The sequence below is a fragment of the Astyanax mexicanus genome, chromosome 18 (genome assembly GCF_023375975.1).
Source record: "Astyanax mexicanus isolate ESR-SI-001 chromosome 18, AstMex3_surface, whole genome shotgun sequence".
In the NCBI taxonomy this organism is placed as follows: Eukaryota; Metazoa; Chordata; class Actinopteri; order Characiformes; family Acestrorhamphidae; genus Astyanax; species Astyanax mexicanus.
In genome coordinates, this window is record NC_064425.1 from 34041516 (window position 1) to 34059922 (window position 18407).

Here is an 18407-nt window from a genome sequence, read left to right on the forward strand (position 1 = left end):
AAATTAAATCAAATTTACTACTAATGTCGCAAAACAGTTTTACAGAAATGTGATAGCAGAACAACAGAAAATCAGACAAAACACTGAACATACAACACAGAACCTCCAGTGAGCAACAGAATGAAGTTCAACTTATATAGCGCCTTTCTAGAAACCCAAGGACGCTTTACAATTTACACATTTTAGACACAACCATTCACACTCAGCCCTCATCCACACACCGGTGAGAAGCAGCAGCCAATAGCGCACAGCGTACTCTCAACCGAAATCGACCGTCCACCTGGAGGACTACATAGGACACTATAGCATCTTACCCAGGACAGAGTGCCAATCTATATCTGGGCACAGTCATACATACATTTACACACACACAATTGTACATACATAGCACACACACCAGATTAATTTAGAGAATTATTTTTTTCTGGGCAATTTAGAGTACTCCACCCAGATAAGGACTTGAACCCAAAACCCCAGTGCTGGGAGGTGAATGTGCTAACCACTAAGCCACCGTGCCGCCCAAACAAAGGCAAAACTCCCTCAGAGCTGGAGGCTGTAGAAACACTGGGAGAAACCAAGACTCACATGTATATTGTATTATCACATGCAAAGGTGTAGGAGCGGTTTGATATCGGGAGAGGACACATTTGTTACTATAAATCAAAGCCCACACTATAGTGACGTAAAACAACTGACTTCTCAAGTCTTCCGGAGGTCGCGGGAGTTTACCTGCATATGAAAGACAGCTTCCTGATGCCCGCAGTTCAGATAAAATATCCCAGAATCTAGTACACCCATGCAGGCGACACAGACTTTTTTCTTTTACCAATTGCGTGTAGGAAAGAGAAGGAAAGGGAGAGAAAAGCGCCCCCCTCGTGTGCATATTCATGAAGCGCATGCAAAACAGAGAGGGTTTTAATTGGCATGTTTTCTGCAAAGATTTAGTGAGCCAGCCAATCAGTCCTTAGAGTGGGCGGCAGTCTTTTTTTCCCTCCTTTACGGGAAAAAGAAGTAAAAGAAGGAGCATCATGGGTTCCATCAAAACTCATTTCACCTCTGACTACTCTAAAGTATATCCCTGTCTGGTAAAAGTAAAAAACAGTGAAATTCTTGCCCGCTGTGATAGTGAATAGTGATCATTTTAGCATTACCCACGGGGGACTAAATGATTGCAAAGGGCATGTTGAGGTGAGTTAATGTGACAAATTAATCACAAATGAACAAAATACAAATGTTTCTGTACTTCTGTTTATTATTATTATTATTATTATTATTATTATTATTATTATTATTTAAATCCAACTAAAGATGACTTTACAACCTAAACATGTTATGGAAAGTTTGATCTTTATAAGATTTCCTTCTTTTTAAAAAGTGCATTTGGGAATGTTTTAGTAGATGATGGTGACGTAGGTGAATAAAGCCTATTGACCCAGAAAAGATAAATAAAATAAAAAAATCTGCAGATATAATCTATTCAGTACAGTATATGATGCTTGATTAACCTGCATATGATTTAATGATTTAATGATAAAGTTTATATGAAGGGCTCTGTAAATAGCTTCTGGTATGATATGTTGATGGTGATGAGGCACGGTCAGTGTAACAGTATAACCCAGGGCTGCTGTTTTTTTTTCTATTTCCTGCTGGAAGGCCTGCAGTAAATAGCTGATTAGTCGGAATAGTCGGATTTCGCACTTTATGAATAATATCTCCCACGTCTGGAAGATGAAAGTTGAAGTGTGAGCAAGCTCTTAACCAGGCTGAAGAATGTGGGCAGCAGAGGTGATATATTGTTTCATTAGAAGCAGGGAAAATGCATGGCAGGATTTGCTGGAATAGACACACACACACACACACACATACACAGCTCATTCACTTGCATTATCCAACACATTAGATAAGAACCCCGTCCACATTTTTACGACTGATATTACATCTGTTTATCATTTGCTGAAAGTTGCATTGATTTAACAACAGTAAGAGCTTTTTAAAGGTAAGCTAGATGTAAAAAAAAAAAAAGTATTGCGTATTATTTCAGCCTTAAAGAACCACTTTAGAGACCAACTGGAAAAAAAAAATCTCTGCTAGTATGAAACAGAACAATTATGTTTTGGATCTAAACATAAATGCATAGTGTTTTTAATCCATATATAATTTTTTATTTATTTTTTTATTTTTTTTAGATCCAGTAGGGTTACATCCAAAAGGGTACTAAATGTTTAAATAAACTTTGATTTGTATATCTTGAGTACACTCGGGTGGAGAAGCGGCGAACAAACCACGCCAGTGTCCTCCCTCCAGCCATCTTTCTTTTTAGCAGAACATATGATTGTTGAACTTATTTTTTTTTTCTCTATAGTACAGTAGTTTTTAGGTTTAGAGTGACGTTCCTATAACGATGCTTCTGCGATGTAGCACTTTAAGATTGGTTTTAAATGTAAAGTGCGTTACAAATAAAATGTATTATTATTATTATTATTATTATTATATAATTTACCTTTTAGCATTAGTTATTTGCATTATTTTTTGTGGACACAATATAACTCATTTGTCAAATTTCATCTTCCTCCTAACTTATTATCACTTTCCAAGTCAGGCTAAGTTCCCTTATCTGCTTACATACAATTTATATATATTAAATTGTGCTTGCCTTGTCTCAGTGTTGTAGGCTGTAAGAGAAAGTTACAATGTACTCTACTGATGAGAAAGGCTTTTTGGATAAATGCTACAGCAACTACTCATGCTCTAATACAGCTTTATGCCATATGTCATCAGCGTGATAATTTATTTTAGTTTAGTTTGATGAACAAGTAAAGGTATTAAAGGGTTTAATTAAATTTAATTGGTTTATGACTCTGATTATGAGTTGGATTGTTCTAATTTTGTTGCATTTTTGGCACACGGTGGATGTGTGTAGATCCAAAAAAAAAAACAATATTCAGTTACATGGAACCAGTATCAAAAAATAAAATTAGTTTATTTAACGTGTTTTTTGTGAGTACAAGCTAATAAAACTTTCAATTCAATCTTATTTATACATTATACTAATACAGGGCTACGCAACATCACCATGAACAGTTCAACATATCTACAACTGTAGCTCAAAAAACGTTCCTATCACAAAGTTTGAACACTCCCACATAAATCTGGAAAATATTTAGCAAATCTCATGAAACATAATTGTTATGGCTGTGCCTGTATTTCCTGTTTCCTGCTTTTTTTTTCTCTTTCTCTGTCATTGTACCTCCATGTCCCTAGATGGTGCTGTTCTACATGCCGTCTCAAGCCCTTTTTGGAAGTGAATAAAGAAGGCGGGAAATTCACCATTCCGAGGACTGTTTGACTGAGAGAGAGAAAGCTATAGCTGTGTTTGTTGCTATTTTTGTGTGCTCTTTGTTGGCCTGTGTGTGATTTGGGTGTGAAGCCTAACTAGCCTAAAAGGGGGTAGGTGCCATTTGTTTTGTACATATATTTTCTCCTGTTTATGGTAAGAAAAACAACTATACCAACCATAAAAAAAATTAGCACAGAGAAAGTACAACACCTGATTAAATGAATGACACCTTTAAATAATTTTTGGTAACACTTTACTTGGATGGTCCATTTTATGGCCTTGTTGATGCTCAACTGACATTCAACTAACACTGAATTGAATGTCCATTCAATGTAACTTAACCCTATGTTGAAGGTAAATGATTCAAAATAGAACCTACACCTAAACCTACCCCTAACCTTAACCCTTAATCAACCATAAAATCTAACCCTACACCTAACCCTAACCTTAACCCTTAATCAACCCTAAAATCTAACCCTACACCTAACCCTAACCTTAACCCTTAATCAACCCTAAAATCTAACCCTACACCTAACCCTAACCTTAACCCTTAATCAACCCTAAAATCTAACCCTACACCTAACCCTAACCTTAACCCTTAATCAACCCTAAAATCTAACCCTACACCTAACCCTAACCTTAACCCTTAATCAACCATAAAATCAAACCCTACACCTAACCCTAACCTTAACCCTTAATCAATCCTAAAATCTAACCCTACACCTAACCCTAACCTTAACCCTTAATCAACCCTAAAATCTAACCCTACACCTAACCCTAACCTTAACCCTTAATCAACCATAAAATCTAACCCTACACCTAACGCTAAACCCTAACCTTAACCTAAGTTTTAAATCTAACTCTAAAACCAATCCTAAAATATTAAGATAAGCGTTTGGGTTAGAGTTGAATGTAGGGTTATATTCAATAGATAATCATTTACTTTCACTTTTCAGTTCAATTGCATTTAATAGACATGCAGTTGAATGTTAGTTGAATGTCAGTTGAGCATTAATTAGGCCATCAAATGGACCACCGAATTTTTAAATAGTATACTTATCAGACCATGAACAAAATTCAGATGAAATCAAATACAAATTTTTGCTATAATTGTCCACCGTGTTGAGCAACTTGCTGTAACAGGGTGGACACATGAATGACAGGAGTGTTAAGTGTGAACATATAAATTGTTTAAGCTGAAAAATATGATTTCTGTGTAGTCTGAGGTCTTATAAAGTATTTTTTTGAAAGTCGTGAGGCACCAAATGTCATAGTGTTATGGCACTGATCCAAAAAATGATTTAGATTTTTCATTACTGGTAATTTTATATGCTGATGCACCTTTACCAGGGCCTTTCCACAAGTGTGCTCCTCTGAACACCTCTCTGGGCATAGTAACTGGGTCATCAGCTTGGGACCACCAGTCATGGATGTTTCGCTCCTTTAACCCCAGTACATCTCCTGGTTGCAGAGCCCTCTGCTAATGCCCTAGGTGTTATTTGCCCTCCAACTTTCATGCTTCGTTCTTAGCCAAAGCCAAAAGCTGCTCTTCTCTGCCTCCTCAGCCTTTGATGGCTTTCCAACTCCCTGCTCCTATGCAGCCCATGTCGCAGAGCAGGCGAGCAGTTGATGGTCTTGAGTGACTCTGAGCACATGATCAGGTCTGGTCTGGCTGGAGTGAGGTTTCTGCTGTCTCCCAGGGGAAATGGCACTGCCTTCCAAGGTCGACACTCATGGTCCACTCACTGCCAGGTGAGAAGACTTGTGAGGTTGCTCCAGGGCGAGGGGGTTTGACATTCCAACCCTTCCAACATAAGAGTTCTTTCCAACCCATGCAAACAGGATGGGATGTCTCGCTTGACAGAAAGGTCTGAAGGGCTGTTAGCCTCCTGTCTGCATGACTCCACCACCTCTGCCAGCTTCCTCAACACCAGATTGTGTCGCCACCTGTAGCAGCCTTAGGATAAAGCTGCCTTGCAGCGTAACAAGATAAGCTGGTTGCATTGCTGGTACTGCAAAGGGGACAGATCTCTTCAGCACCGATCCACAGGTGGAGGTTTCTGGAACAAGGTAGGGTGTCATAGGAGGATCTGATCAGGAAGCTGAGCCTGGCTAGGGGGATCTTCCAGATCAGGGGACGGTTTTCCGAAAACTTTGTAACGCTAGGAACTTTGATAACTCGCACTTCAGATCGTTAATTAAAGAGTGTTTCCCAAATCCGTGCGTAACTAATAACAAATAACCTGACCCAGTCGTTATTCAGAAAGAACTACGTTAAGGGAATTCTGCTTGCAGTTCAGCCCATTAAACACCAGTGACCACCAGTTTTGAGGGAGAAAAAAATATTATTTTGAAGCAGTAACTACTGTTCAGCACCTACAGCAACTCCTTCAAGATGCTGAGAAAACTATTCCAGGTGACTCTTCCTCATGAAGACACTGAGATTAAAATACCAAGAGTGTGCAGATCTGTCCTCGAAGATTACATATAAAGTATAAAACATATTTTGGTTTGTTTAAAATTTTTGTTTATAAAATCATGTGTTCCTGAAAATAAATAAATAAATAAATAAATAAACTAATTAATTAGTAAAGAAACAAATTATATATATATATATATATATATATATATATATATATATATATATATATACATATAGGAACATACATATATGTATTATAATACTATTTTATTATAATAATAAATAATACTAATATAATATAATATATATTAATAATAATAAAAATAGTGTTTTAAAATTGATTTTTTCATTTATTTAGTCATATGTATCTTTAGGAGTATTTTATCAATGCCAAAGTACATCCTTTTGTAATTAAAATTTTAGAATATGCATAATGATGTTGATGACAACACATTTCTACATTTTTAGGGTGTGATAGTGAATAAATACTGCATATTGGCAGTGTTGAATAATAATAATACTTTATTTTTATATAGCGCTTTTCTAAAACCCAAAGACGCTTACAAATTATTGGTACAAAGATACAGATATACAATACACAGACAATACAGGTACAACAATACAGGAATCTATATTTGAGCGCTCTGTTTCAGGGGAGGAATCAACAAGGACGTTCTTTAACGTTAATTTTCGCTTTATGAAGCTCTTTGGGAAACACTCACAGAACTGGCTCCTTCTTCACTCATTTGTTAGTTCGCTTGTTATTCTCTAAGATTGGTCATTTTCAGGAAACCCACTCCAGATCAGACCATGACAAGGACCTGCCTCTGATGCCTTCCCATGATATCCAGCCTCCGTGCCATCTCTGAGACACACCTTCGATGTTAAGGTGCTCCTGCTTGGTTCTTGTTACTTCTGCCATCATGGCTCTCCATTTTTCCTTAGATGCCTTTGACCAGAAGGACTTCCTGGGTTCATCTTCCTCCCTGTTTGTATCTGGGAGCCAGCTGCTCTTACCAGTTGGTCAGAGGATTCCCTTAGCTTTAGCACCATCAGAGCCTTCTACTGCTTGTATCCCAAAGCAATAGATTGCAGTCGCAGTAGCAGAGTGTCCATGCCGAAGACGCCTATATCTGACAGGCATCTCAGCAGTCCTTCCTGATGGACTGCTTTCTGATGAATGAGTTCACCATCCTATCCATCTTGTTCACCACCAAGGAGAGGACTTTGCACATCTTCAGAGGACACATTACCCTTGGGTACAGTATGAACTGGTAGCTCCATACTTTATACTTGCTTGGGATCTGGCTCTGATTGATCCTGGCCAGGCTGTCTGCGAGCTGCTTCCTCCTTTGTGTGTAACTTTATGTGCACTCCATGCAGAAATTCCTTATTATTTTCTTTTATTTAAGCCCCAATATTGCAACAGTTATTAATGTATTCACTCAATTTCAGTGAGTAATCTAAGCTTTTCATATCATATAGCGATCTATGAATACGTTTACTCTGTTCTGCATCTCTCACGCCCGCCGACTGTTCGCGTTGATTCAGCAGCTTTGGCCTGAAGTCTTGCATGTCATTATAGGAATAATGCTCGGTCCACAAAATGAAAAATACAGAAGGATCTGAGTATTGATCTGGAGTGTGTGTGAGCTGACGTCAGCTTCACCTGAACGGCTGTGGGTTTGCAGTCGGACACAATTAAAAAACATTGATTTAACATTCTGGTGCTCATGGAGCGTAATTGAATTCAACATTTATTGTATGTTCATCCCGGCTTTACATGCGTACCACATGTTTTCAAGTTATTAAGTTATCAAGTTTTCTCAACTTTTGAAAAATGAAAAATGTTGGAATGGCTCTTTAAAGGACCAGTACAGAGGTGTCAAGGAACAAAGATGAAATAAAAAGTAGAAATACTTAATTAGAAATGTTGGTTATCTATACTTTACAGCCTCTAAACTCTTCCTATAGCTTCCAATAAGAGTCTGGTTTCTGGTTGAAGGTATTTTGGATCATTCTTCTTTATATTAATCATCTCCAGTTCAGTCAGGTTTGATTCAGGTTTCTGATCATGAACAGATCGCTTTAAATCACACCACAGATTTACAATAATATTCAGGTCTGGGGTCTGAGATGATCATTCCAGAATGTTGTTCTTGTTCCTCTGTATGAATACTTTAGTAGATTGTGAGCAGTGTGTTTAGTGTTTAGGGTCGTTGTCTTGTTGAAGTATCCAGCCCCGGCGCTTTAACTTCAACTTTCTCACTGATTCTTAAACATTGTTCTCAAGAATCTGCTGATATTGACTGAAATCCATACGACCCTCAACTTTAACAAGATTCCCAGTACCTGCACTGATCACACAGCCCCACAGCATGATGAACCACCACCACATTTTACTGTGGAGGGCAGTAAAGTGTTTGTCTTAGAATGCTGAGTTATTTTTCCTCCATGCGTAAATAACCGCCCTCCAAATAACGCTAATAATTTTAGATTCATCAGTCACAGAACCTTATTCCAAAATGAAGCTGGCTTTTCCAAATGTGCTTTAGCTTCAAGCAACTCTGTTTGTGGCTCAGAAAAGGCTCTACATTTCTCTCCCATACAGCCTCTCCTTGTGTAAAGTGCACTGAATAGTGAATAGCTGAAATATGCACAGTGACGCCATCTGCAGTAAGATGATGTAGGTTTTTGGAGCTTTGGAGGTCTGTGGGTTCACTATAACTGTTCTCACCATCCTTCTCCTCTGATTATCTGAGATTTTTCTTGACCTGCCACTTCAGGTCTTAACTAGAACTGTGCCTGTGGTCTTCCATTTCCTCCCTCTGTTCCTCACAGTGGAAACTGCAGCTGAAATCTCTGAGAGAGCTTTTTATATCCTTTCTCTAAACCATGATGTTGAATAATCTTTGTTTTCAGGTTTTTTGAGAGTTGTGTTTTGAGGCTTCCATGTTGTCACTCTTTAGAAAAGATGTAAAGAAGTGAAAAACTTGCAATTGGTCGCCCTAACTCTTTCTTATAATTGGATTCATCTGTGTATGTAGGTCACTTTTATTTCGCTTCATAAACATCAATGTGTTCATCTGCTATATTATATATTTAACTGAAATTGCTGATCCAAATAACCAATTATTTATATTTATACATTTATATTTATATATGGAAAACCATGAAAATTATCAGGGGTGTCCAAACTTTTTCTTTGTACCATACAGATGCATCAGAATAGATCAGCATTTCTGTACCAAATAACCTATGAAAAAGTGGAAGGTTTGGACACGCCCCATTTAATGTGAAAAAAATATTAAAGCTATACAGGGACACAAACACAAACTGCTAGATTATTATTAGCAAGATCATTTGCTTTTTATCCCTTTTGCAGTTCTAAAGTCTGAAGATGCCATTTCCAGGTACAGATGTGTGCTGAAGGCTGTGTCCAGGGGAATGCCAAAGACTGATGCCTATGTTGACATTAATCGCAAAACAACAATTGTTGAGACAGCAGCTATTGCCAAGCTGAAAGAGGTGAATACTGAAACATATTCCCAAATATGTGCTATGTTCAACGAGGGAAAAAAAGATGGAAGATTGCAGGCTATTAGATATTCATACCCATGAAGTCTGCCCAATAGTTCTTGTGTTACATTATACATATTTGTTTCAGTTAGTTTTGGTTTCACACTGCAGGTAAGTGAGAGGACTAAAGTATAGATGTATAAATGTATATAGATAAATCTTTCAGGTACTTTATTCTGTCCCAAAATTTTACCCCCCATTGTGTGCAGATGTGTCACACAACAGAATGAGTGTAACAGATTCCCCTTGGATTCCTTTCACTTCTGTTTAAAAAAATAATTTACAGTTAGTCTACAGTTACAGTAGATACAGGAATCACCAGCATCAGTGTGTGCAGCTATACGGCTGTGTGATGTACCTTTGTTGTAGTTATTTTATGTTTTGAGTTTGAGGACAGCCTGCCTCAACTTCTTGTAATTGTTCTGAAAGGGCACTACATAGAAACCAGACCATAGTCATGTAGATCCAGATTTTTGGTCAGACCAAATGTAGGTTCTTTGGTTCGGACCATAATTCACAGCCCCCTTCACAGCTGCTACTGAAAAGTGAAAGTCTGGATCAAGCAAGGCTGGTTTAAAAGCACGTTTTTGAGATGCTCTTTTATTTACCTTTTTTTGGTCATGATTATGAAAAAAAAGGTTTTTTTTTTTTTGTTTATAGTAAGTTCTGTTAGTATGTTTTGTTAATGTTTTTAATATTGAGTATAATTCCTGTTGCACTTTATATTTGCAGTAGTAAAGTTTTTTTTCTTTTTTCTCAGTGTTGCAAATACAAAATCAGTGTTTACTTTTGCACATCAGAAGTTTTTCTTGTGCATATATGTTGTGTTTTACTGGTGGTTAATAAATGTAATTGATTCATTAGTAATTCATTGTGTAGATACATAAAGAAAATTCTATTTTAAACATATTAAGAGTAGTATCAGTAACCAGCAATCAGTCACTGGTTTTTATTTAGTAGTTAATAGTGAGTTAATTGTACAAATAAGATCAGTGAGTTTTTACTTCATTATGGGTGTCACAAAGAATTATAAATAGTGTTTATTTATTAGTAAGGGATGATGAACTAACCGTATTCTATAAAACTAAGCCTAAAACCCCACTTTCTCAGGAATAAATATAAGCATTAGTGTTTTTTCGTTTTTTTAGTGTTCATTCTAGGTGTGGCTGCTTCCCTGCACTGATGGACCTTGTTGCTGCTGAACATTGGGAAGAAGGTGTGCACTAATCAGGTCCTGACACAATGGCTAAGAAGCAAGAAGAGCTACTAAAATACACACACACACACAAACACACACAACAATTGCTCCTTTGCTTTAATGTATCTTTGCTATGTCCCAAACATTATGGTGTCTGGAAATGAGTGAGGCTGTGTGGGGTTTTGTAATATCAACACAGTGAAACACAGAAACAGAATTGAATGCAAATACTTTTATAAAAGTCTGGATTGTGTATTGAATCACATCTGGATTGATTTTAAAATATAAACCGTGCACCATAGGGATGGCTTATCAAACAAAAAATGGTATGTGACTCAAACATTATGGACAATACTGGATATATACTGTAAAATACACCTTAATTAGAGCTTAGATTCTCTGCCCAAACCCGACCCGAGGCTCAACCCGAACTGGGGATGGGTCGGGCCAAGATTTCCCACCACTTTTCTTGGTCCGGGTGGGGCTCTGTGATGTAGGCGTTTGTTTTTTAAAGCTATTTTTATTTAATATAAATCTGTGGCGTGATAATCACAATATAGCAAAGTAACAAATCGAACAGTTTTTTTTTTATAAAAATGTTGCACAAGTTCACACGTGAGATCCTTCAGCACTGTGTGCAGCTGTTCTTACTAAAATGTTTTTTTCTTAAATAATATGTCTGTGCTTCTTCAGTGTTGTAATGCTAATTAACAGTATTATGAACAGATTTTACTCATTCAAACAGCCCAAAAATGTTTATGTTTTAAAAAGCTTTACTTACTAAAAAAGTGTTGTTTTTAAATTAGGCTCGGACTCATAATGACAATTTATGGGACAGGGCGGGTTGGGCTCGGGCAGAGCGTGCACAGTGGGCCCGATGTGAGCTCTGCGCTAAATGGCGTGTGTTTTTTCATGTGATAGGGTACATATGGTAAGTTGTTGTTTACAACAACCCTTATACCATATCCTAGGTCAGAAGAGTCAGCATAGCATTGTTAAATAAATGGTATTACTTAGATTATATCCCTTTAATAATTTTAAGTTAATAATTACTAAAGAAATCTTTAAACATGTAGTTAGAAAGGTTGTTCAGGCGGAGGCGGACGTAAAAGCGGGTAAGACTGACTTTAATAAATAAATAACAGATAAACAGAGAAACAAACGAGAGAAAATACAAACATAAACAAAAAGGGGGGACTAAACAAAGAAACAAATGAGGAACAGAAATAATACCGAATAAACTAAATAGGGAAGGGATAAATAAATAAACAAGGAAATAAACACTGAGCAACAAATTACACACACGTGATGGAAAAATACTGAGGAACACACAGGGAAACGGTGAAACAAAGGGAATCAGAGCAAGGGTGTGACAGTCCACAATTGATTACTTAATAATTATAAGTATGTTCAGATCGCAGTTAATAATATAAAGAAGTAATTGCTGGAGAACTGATGCGGTATTACTTATTTACATACTAGAAGGTAATAAGCAATTAACCATTAGTTAGTATTATAATACTTAGGAGTAATTAATGCATAACTATGGTGGTACCCCTTCATTACTTAGTGCTTGGTTAAGAAGTACTTCCGCATTAATTAAGGAATCGTATGTTTGTATGGCGCTACTGATTAAACTTACCTCAACATGTCCTATAGTCATTTACTTGACTTTAATATTGCGCTGCCATTTTACACACTTGCTATCATTTAGTACATACTGTTCCTTTAAGTGTGTTCCTATAGAAGGTTATAAACATAGCGTAGTCTTTTAAACCGTTTATGTTGTGCCACACTTGGACTTATCCATTATATAGCACTGCTGTTTTATTTGAGATAGCCTTGCAGTTGTTGTTTTGTTTTTTTGGTAAATTTTTAGCGTGCAATATGAAGCAGCCAGGGAAGACATTATAGCAGCACACAGTGACTCCTCTGTGCGATGTTAACGTGTTGTAAAAGCATCTGAAAGCAAAGCGTTTGGGTCTGAACAAAGCAGAGTGGGCTGCAGGGAAACACTGGCCCACAATGCCAGCTTACTGCCAGCTTATATTTATAGGACTGTACATCATGTAGGCTTTACTGTTACACAACCAACTGTTCATTTTTCTGTTTGTTTATCTCAGCGAAGACTCTGTTCAGGTGAAAGCTTAGACTTTCGAAACCGAGGAATACCTTAGTTTCATTATCAGGGTTTAATGTATGGCACATCACACAGCTGAGTTTGTTCTGCAGCTTTTATATCACTGTGTAATGTTTATGCAAAATCAGAGATAACAGAATTTACTGAATTTGTTATTCTGTTAGTGGATAGTAGAAGATACTGTGTGTACATAAAAATCTCACACTAAGATTTCTTTTATATTCCCCAAACGTTCTACCTTCTGTGTGCATAGGGGCACTACACTAGAGGGGGCGCCAAATTGATGCTGTAAAAGTATTTCTAGTCAGCATTTTTTGTAAGAGCTGTTTGTTCATGTATGATAATACACAGGGGCGTCGCCTGGCCTGGACTTTCGGGGTTTTAGCCCCGAATAAATTTCCAGTAGCCCCGAATCGTTTCGCTCAGCTGTATTATTAGTAAGGAGACAGGCCGCTGTCCGCTGTGAATGGAAAATCTCTTTAGGCTAATCACGGAGCCGGTTCAAGGGTAAAGTTTCCCCTTTCAGGAGAAACAGCCAATCAGATTGCTGATTTTGCAGAGCGCGGTGGGCTAGTAGGAAAGCTCCTGCCCCAACCCCCCCCCTCGCCTCGGGGAGGATTTTTGAGTTCTTACACCGGGTTTCAGCACTGATGGTAAAACATATCTGGATATACTGGATATACATATCTGGATATATAAAAGAAAGTTAACTGAACTAAGCATGTAAACTGTGATGATATGTTTCTGATAGCTGGTTACAAAAGACTCGTCTCTAAATCAAAACGCACAGATCAAGGTTTGAGAAAATGAAACTATATATGTTTAACTTAATATACCTGATCAGCCAATAACTATTTAATTTTCAAATTGCTATAGTTAGGTCTCTGCCCTAAAATTGTTTGTTTTAAGAGGAAGAGCTTTCTTTTATGAAGCTACATTTTACATAACTGATATTCTGCATTTAGAAATATATATATTTTTTTTTTTTTTTGGGGGGGGGGGGTGCATAGTATGTTTTTTTGAGTACTTTGAGTACACCTCAAAAAGTACATAGTTGCACTGTGTCCTACATCCTTTTTTTGGGGGAAATCAAATTTGAGATAAAGGACTAGGTGGATAATTTATTAGGTGTCCCTGCCTTATTTTTCAGGAGTAAACATCACCACCTGGTAACCTATTACCAGGGCTTTCAAGTTTTGAAGTTTTGTGGGAGTAAGATTGAGGGTGTTTGGGCGGTTCACGCAGTTCTTTAGTTGTTCAACGGGGGGGTGGGGGGGGGGTGTGTGGAAAGTGGGCTGTGCGCAGTTCTTCAGTTGTTAAATAAGCTTGAAAACAACCCAATATCTTGATTACTAATTTATTTTCAGTCAAATACAGAAGTATAAAGACCTGAGAGACCGAGCCGTAACATTCCTAACAATCATATCACTAAAATAAAGGGGTACAGGGCCATGAAGATGTTTAAAAACAGCACTAATACCTTAAAATTAACAGGTAACCAGTGGAATTAGTGGCACTAGCTAGCTTGCTAGCCTGGTGGTCACCATGGTTACTGCAGAAGAGATTCCACTGACATCACAGTTGTGACATCACACACCTGAGCATATACAAGCAGGAGTTCCGTCAGCTGGAGTTCAGGCTAGAGCTGGGAGACGCAGTATCAGGACTTCGGAGGGAATCTTGCAGTTACTGAGGACGAGCAGCTTTAGCAGAATGTCTTTACTGAACTCGGTAAAGACGGCGGTTCAGCAGCCAGTGAAGATCAACCGGCAGAGCTGGGAGAACTTCCAGCACGGGAAGACCAACCGCCCCAGCAGGAGAGAGAAACGTCCCCACGGGTTAATGGACGCACATGAGGACGCTCCTGCACTGAAACAGGCCAGGCTCCAGCTGGAGAGAGGTGCGTTATGGGATAGATTTCAGTTTGGTTAGCATGTTTAATTTCTCTTAAACTAAATCAATTGTTCTCACAGCAGTTTTAAATGTTGATTTTAATGCAGTTCTGTTTCTAACCTGTTTCTAATGTCACTGATATGCTGCAGATACTGTCGTTAGCACCAGTGGAACCTGTGGTAAGAGGAAGCTGGAGGAGACACCAGAGAATGAAGCTCCAGTGATGAAAAAGACTCGAATCCAGCTGGAGAGAGGTGCGTTATGGGGCAGAATTCAGGAATCTGGTTTCCATGTTTGGTTAAGATACAATTTCGTAAAGACTAACATCATTATCAAATACCACCTAGCAACACCTTAGCAACAACATAGCAACCACTTAGCTAATTCTGCGTAGACAGACAGCACTAGTGATGTTATGGTGGTGATGAAGCATGAATTGTTGTATTGCAGTACTTCTTTAACTGTTTAATTATACTATATTTAAGTATATATTTATCTGCTGTGATTGTAATAAAATTAGTGAATATACTTTTTATTGTTTTCTTTTTACAGCTCCTCCCACGGTATGGATCATAGGGGACAGCTATATTCGCCGCGGGGAGGAGATGGCGAGGAGCTCACTGGGAGGTGACCTGGGAGTGCAGGCCGAGATCAGCTGGTTCGGCTGGGGAGGACTGAGGTGGCGAGGACTTGTTCCGTTCTTTAACCAATTTCTACGAGGAAGAACGGCTCCGGACGTGCTGATCATCCACTGTGGGGGGAACGATCTTGGAGGGATGAACGCCGTTCATCTCAGCACAGAGATGAAGGCGGATCTGCTTGATCTCCACCGTCGTTTCCCACACATGACGATCATGCTGTCGGATATCACCCCAAGACGTCAGTGGAGGTCCACCATTCACCCCAAGAGGATCGACGCGGCCCGGAAATGGGTAAACCGCGAGATGGCCGATTTCATCTTGGGATCGGAGGGGGGTGTTATTCATCACCCGGATATCCTGTTCCACAACCCCCGACTCTTCCTCAGAGACCAGGTTCACCTGTCTCCTTCCGGCAATGAGCTGTTTTTAAATGACATTGCAGAATCTCTGAAAACCTTCATCTAATAAAAGTGATTCTGCTGAAATCATCTGGATTCCTCTGGATTCATTCAACACTGAGAGACACCAGGAGACTGAAGACTTTACAGAGCAGTGAAATCAACAACTCAGTATTAGATGCTAATACTGTTTAATTATTTAATTATGATGTTAAAGTTTTATTTTCCATAACATTCAAAATCTGTAAACTTAAAAATAGTCTATTTTGTAAACAACAGTATTTTTTTTTGCACATAAAATTAATTAATGTAACAAAATAAAAACAATAAATACCAAATTCTAGAGATTGGGTAGATAGCACAGTTCACAGTAGACTTCATCAGCCTAAACAATTCAAATAATTCATTTTAAACAATTCTCAATTCCTTAATTAAACTCATATGTAAGCTTTACAAAATTAATATTTCCAATATTTATTGAAAGTTTACCCAACTCAGAGAGTTTAGAGCGTCCATGTTTTAATAAATATAACTAATAATATAACCCTTCTTAGACGGGAATAGTTTTTTAGGTGTCCTGTGGTAATTTTCTCTTTTATGGGGGGTCCTCTGTGATTTTATTCCCGTCTGGAATGTCTGTGTGTGTGTTTTTCTCAGACATCTCAGAAAATTACAGGCTGAATTATTATTTATTATTATTATTTTGGGCGCACGTTTTCACAGAGATCTAATAAACACAACTGTGAGTGGAAATGGAGGAACTACTGAATGTCATGTGACAGAAAAAGCCAAAAATCTCACTGGTCCTCCTGTTTTTTTTAATTGCAGTCCGAATGCAATAGAATAGAGTAGAACCCAGACCTTCTCCTGAGAAACTAATCCCGTCCGGATAGGGCTTAAGTTATTTCCAGATACGACACTCTGTGATAAAATATGTTGCGATTGATGTATAAATCTAACTCTCCAAATCATTTTCCGTCTCTGCTCTTATATAAGTGCACCAACTAAATGGGCCCCAACATAACAAGCGCTTAAGTTTAACCCCTTCAGACCGAGCGTCCACTGCAATAGACATGCCATATTTCTGTCTCTAAACCAATAAATACGCTGCAGATGGATGATGTTAATATTTATAAAATATAAATTTAATTTCATGCTGGCCAAACTAATTTGCTGTGAAAACACTGTAACTGTTGTAAGTATAATAATAGAAGTCATTTTGAACATATATAGAATAATTAATTTACAGATTTTTTTCATTTGCAATGGACATCAGTAGTTGGGTGAGTTTAGCTAACAGTCACATGTTCAGTGTCAGTATATAAAGAAACACAACACCTGTAAGCTTTCCATAAGTAAAGTATGGTGCCAGAGTTTATTTATTCTTGATTGTAAATTTGTAAATAAATATTTATCTGTACAAAATGTTCCGAAGTGTTCAGAGGCAGGGAAAAGTGGCATGGTCTACCACTTCCTGCTGCATCAAGGCACTACAATATAGCTAGTCCAACAGCACAGGAAGCAGCTGATACATGGAGCTGGAATGGTGTACCATCTTAGCCAGTGACTTAAAACCACAAGTTGTATTTTGACATTTATTTAACAACATACAATAATTAGGTAAAATGTGTGTGTGTGTGTGTTAGCAATGTTAAATGTTTGTGTGTGTGTTAGTTAGCTCTGTTAATGTGTGTGTGTTATTTAGCTTGGTTAAATGTGTGTATTACTTAGTTACCGCTTAGTTACCTACTAAATATGGAACAGTATTATAAAGTGTTACCACTCTGAACATACCAGGTATTCAGAAAAGGTTACAAGAGTTAGACAATTATCATTTTTAGAGTTTACACATGCACTCAGACACTCCAGAACACTCCAGTTAAGAGTATACACACACTGAGACATAATACTCTGGTTAAGACCATATATACTCACTGAGACATCCCAGAATACTTCAGTTAAGAGTATATACACGCACTGAGACATCCCAGAATACTCTGGTTAAGAGTATACACTCACTTACTCTGATAATCTGCACAACTGCAGTCCTGTGTGTGCAGATTCTTAAACAGAGACTAATTATTTATTTGTAGAAGAAGAAGAGAAAGAAAAAGAGGATATGAAGAAAGTTAAGGGAGAAATTAAGGAAGCGGAAGCTGCTGTAGAGGAACGAGAAGAAGAACCAAGCTCTTGAAGTCAACTCTACGAGCTTTATTAAAGAGATGGACGAGGACTTAAATCCTTTACAGCAGTCTTTGACGAATAAGGCTGAGAACAGCAAGTCTCTTCTGAGTGAGTAAACAATACAGACATACATATTCACAGATATCATTTCATTCCTGACCTTTAAAACGCCTTTTAAACTGTTTAAACAGCACATTTCTTACGCAAAACTGTCAAATGTAGAAATAATGGGTGGGAAAGACCACTACACGTTTAAGCGTTTTCACAACTGTCTTGTTAGGAGGAGGTGCCAGCGTGCTCTTTCTCTTTTTTGTCTTATTTCATTTCTTGCCTGTATTATTTTCCTTAATACTTTGTAAAATAAACCACCCCTTGTCTTCAGCATCCTGGGTCTGATTATCAGTTTCCACAAAGACACTTAGTGCAGATACTGTATTAACTTGTGATGTTGTGCACACTAAATGTACCTAGTAAAAAAACACCATGGTACTTGTAAACAGTGTGATATTTTTGTATAAACTTGCAGTAAATTGCATCTGCCATCATTTCTGTATTGCCTCCATATTCAGCTGCAACTGTTCCAGCCAATGGCTTTCATTTGAAATGTCCAATTCT

The 18407-nt window shown here is 37.8% G+C and overlaps 1 protein-coding gene across 2 annotated transcripts; it reads left to right on the forward strand.

The window, feature by feature from the left end:
- The first annotated feature begins 14074 nt into the window (after window positions 1-14074).
- LOC111194193 (uncharacterized) lies at window positions 14075-15695 on the forward strand. Of its 2 annotated transcripts, XM_022677670.2 has the most exons (3): window positions 14097-14576; window positions 14719-14823; window positions 15122-15695. In XM_022677670.2, exons 1-3 carry the CDS (start codon window positions 14390-14392, stop codon window positions 15673-15675), a joined length of 846 nt encoding a protein of 281 aa, XP_022533391.2. In that variant the 5' UTR covers window positions 14097-14389; the 3' UTR covers window positions 15676-15695. The 2 variants fall into 2 exon arrangements, with proteins under 2 accessions (XP_022533393.2, XP_022533391.2); XM_022677672.2 differs by lacking the exon at window positions 14719-14823 and having other exon boundaries at window positions 14075-14576.
- The last annotated feature ends 2712 nt before the right edge of the window (window positions 15696-18407 follow it).

Coding starts and splice junctions, on each gene's coding strand:
- LOC111194193 (XM_022677670.2), top strand. CDS start 14,390: ATGTCTTTACTGAACTCGGTAAAGACGGCGGTTCAGCAGCCAGTGAAG. Junction 14,577..14,718: donor CAGGCTCCAGCTGGAGAGAG/GTGCGTTATGGG, acceptor GATATGCTGCAG/ATACTGTCGTTAGCACCAGT. Junction 14,824..15,121: donor TCGAATCCAGCTGGAGAGAG/GTGCGTTATGGG, acceptor TTCTTTTTACAG/CTCCTCCCACGGTATGGATC.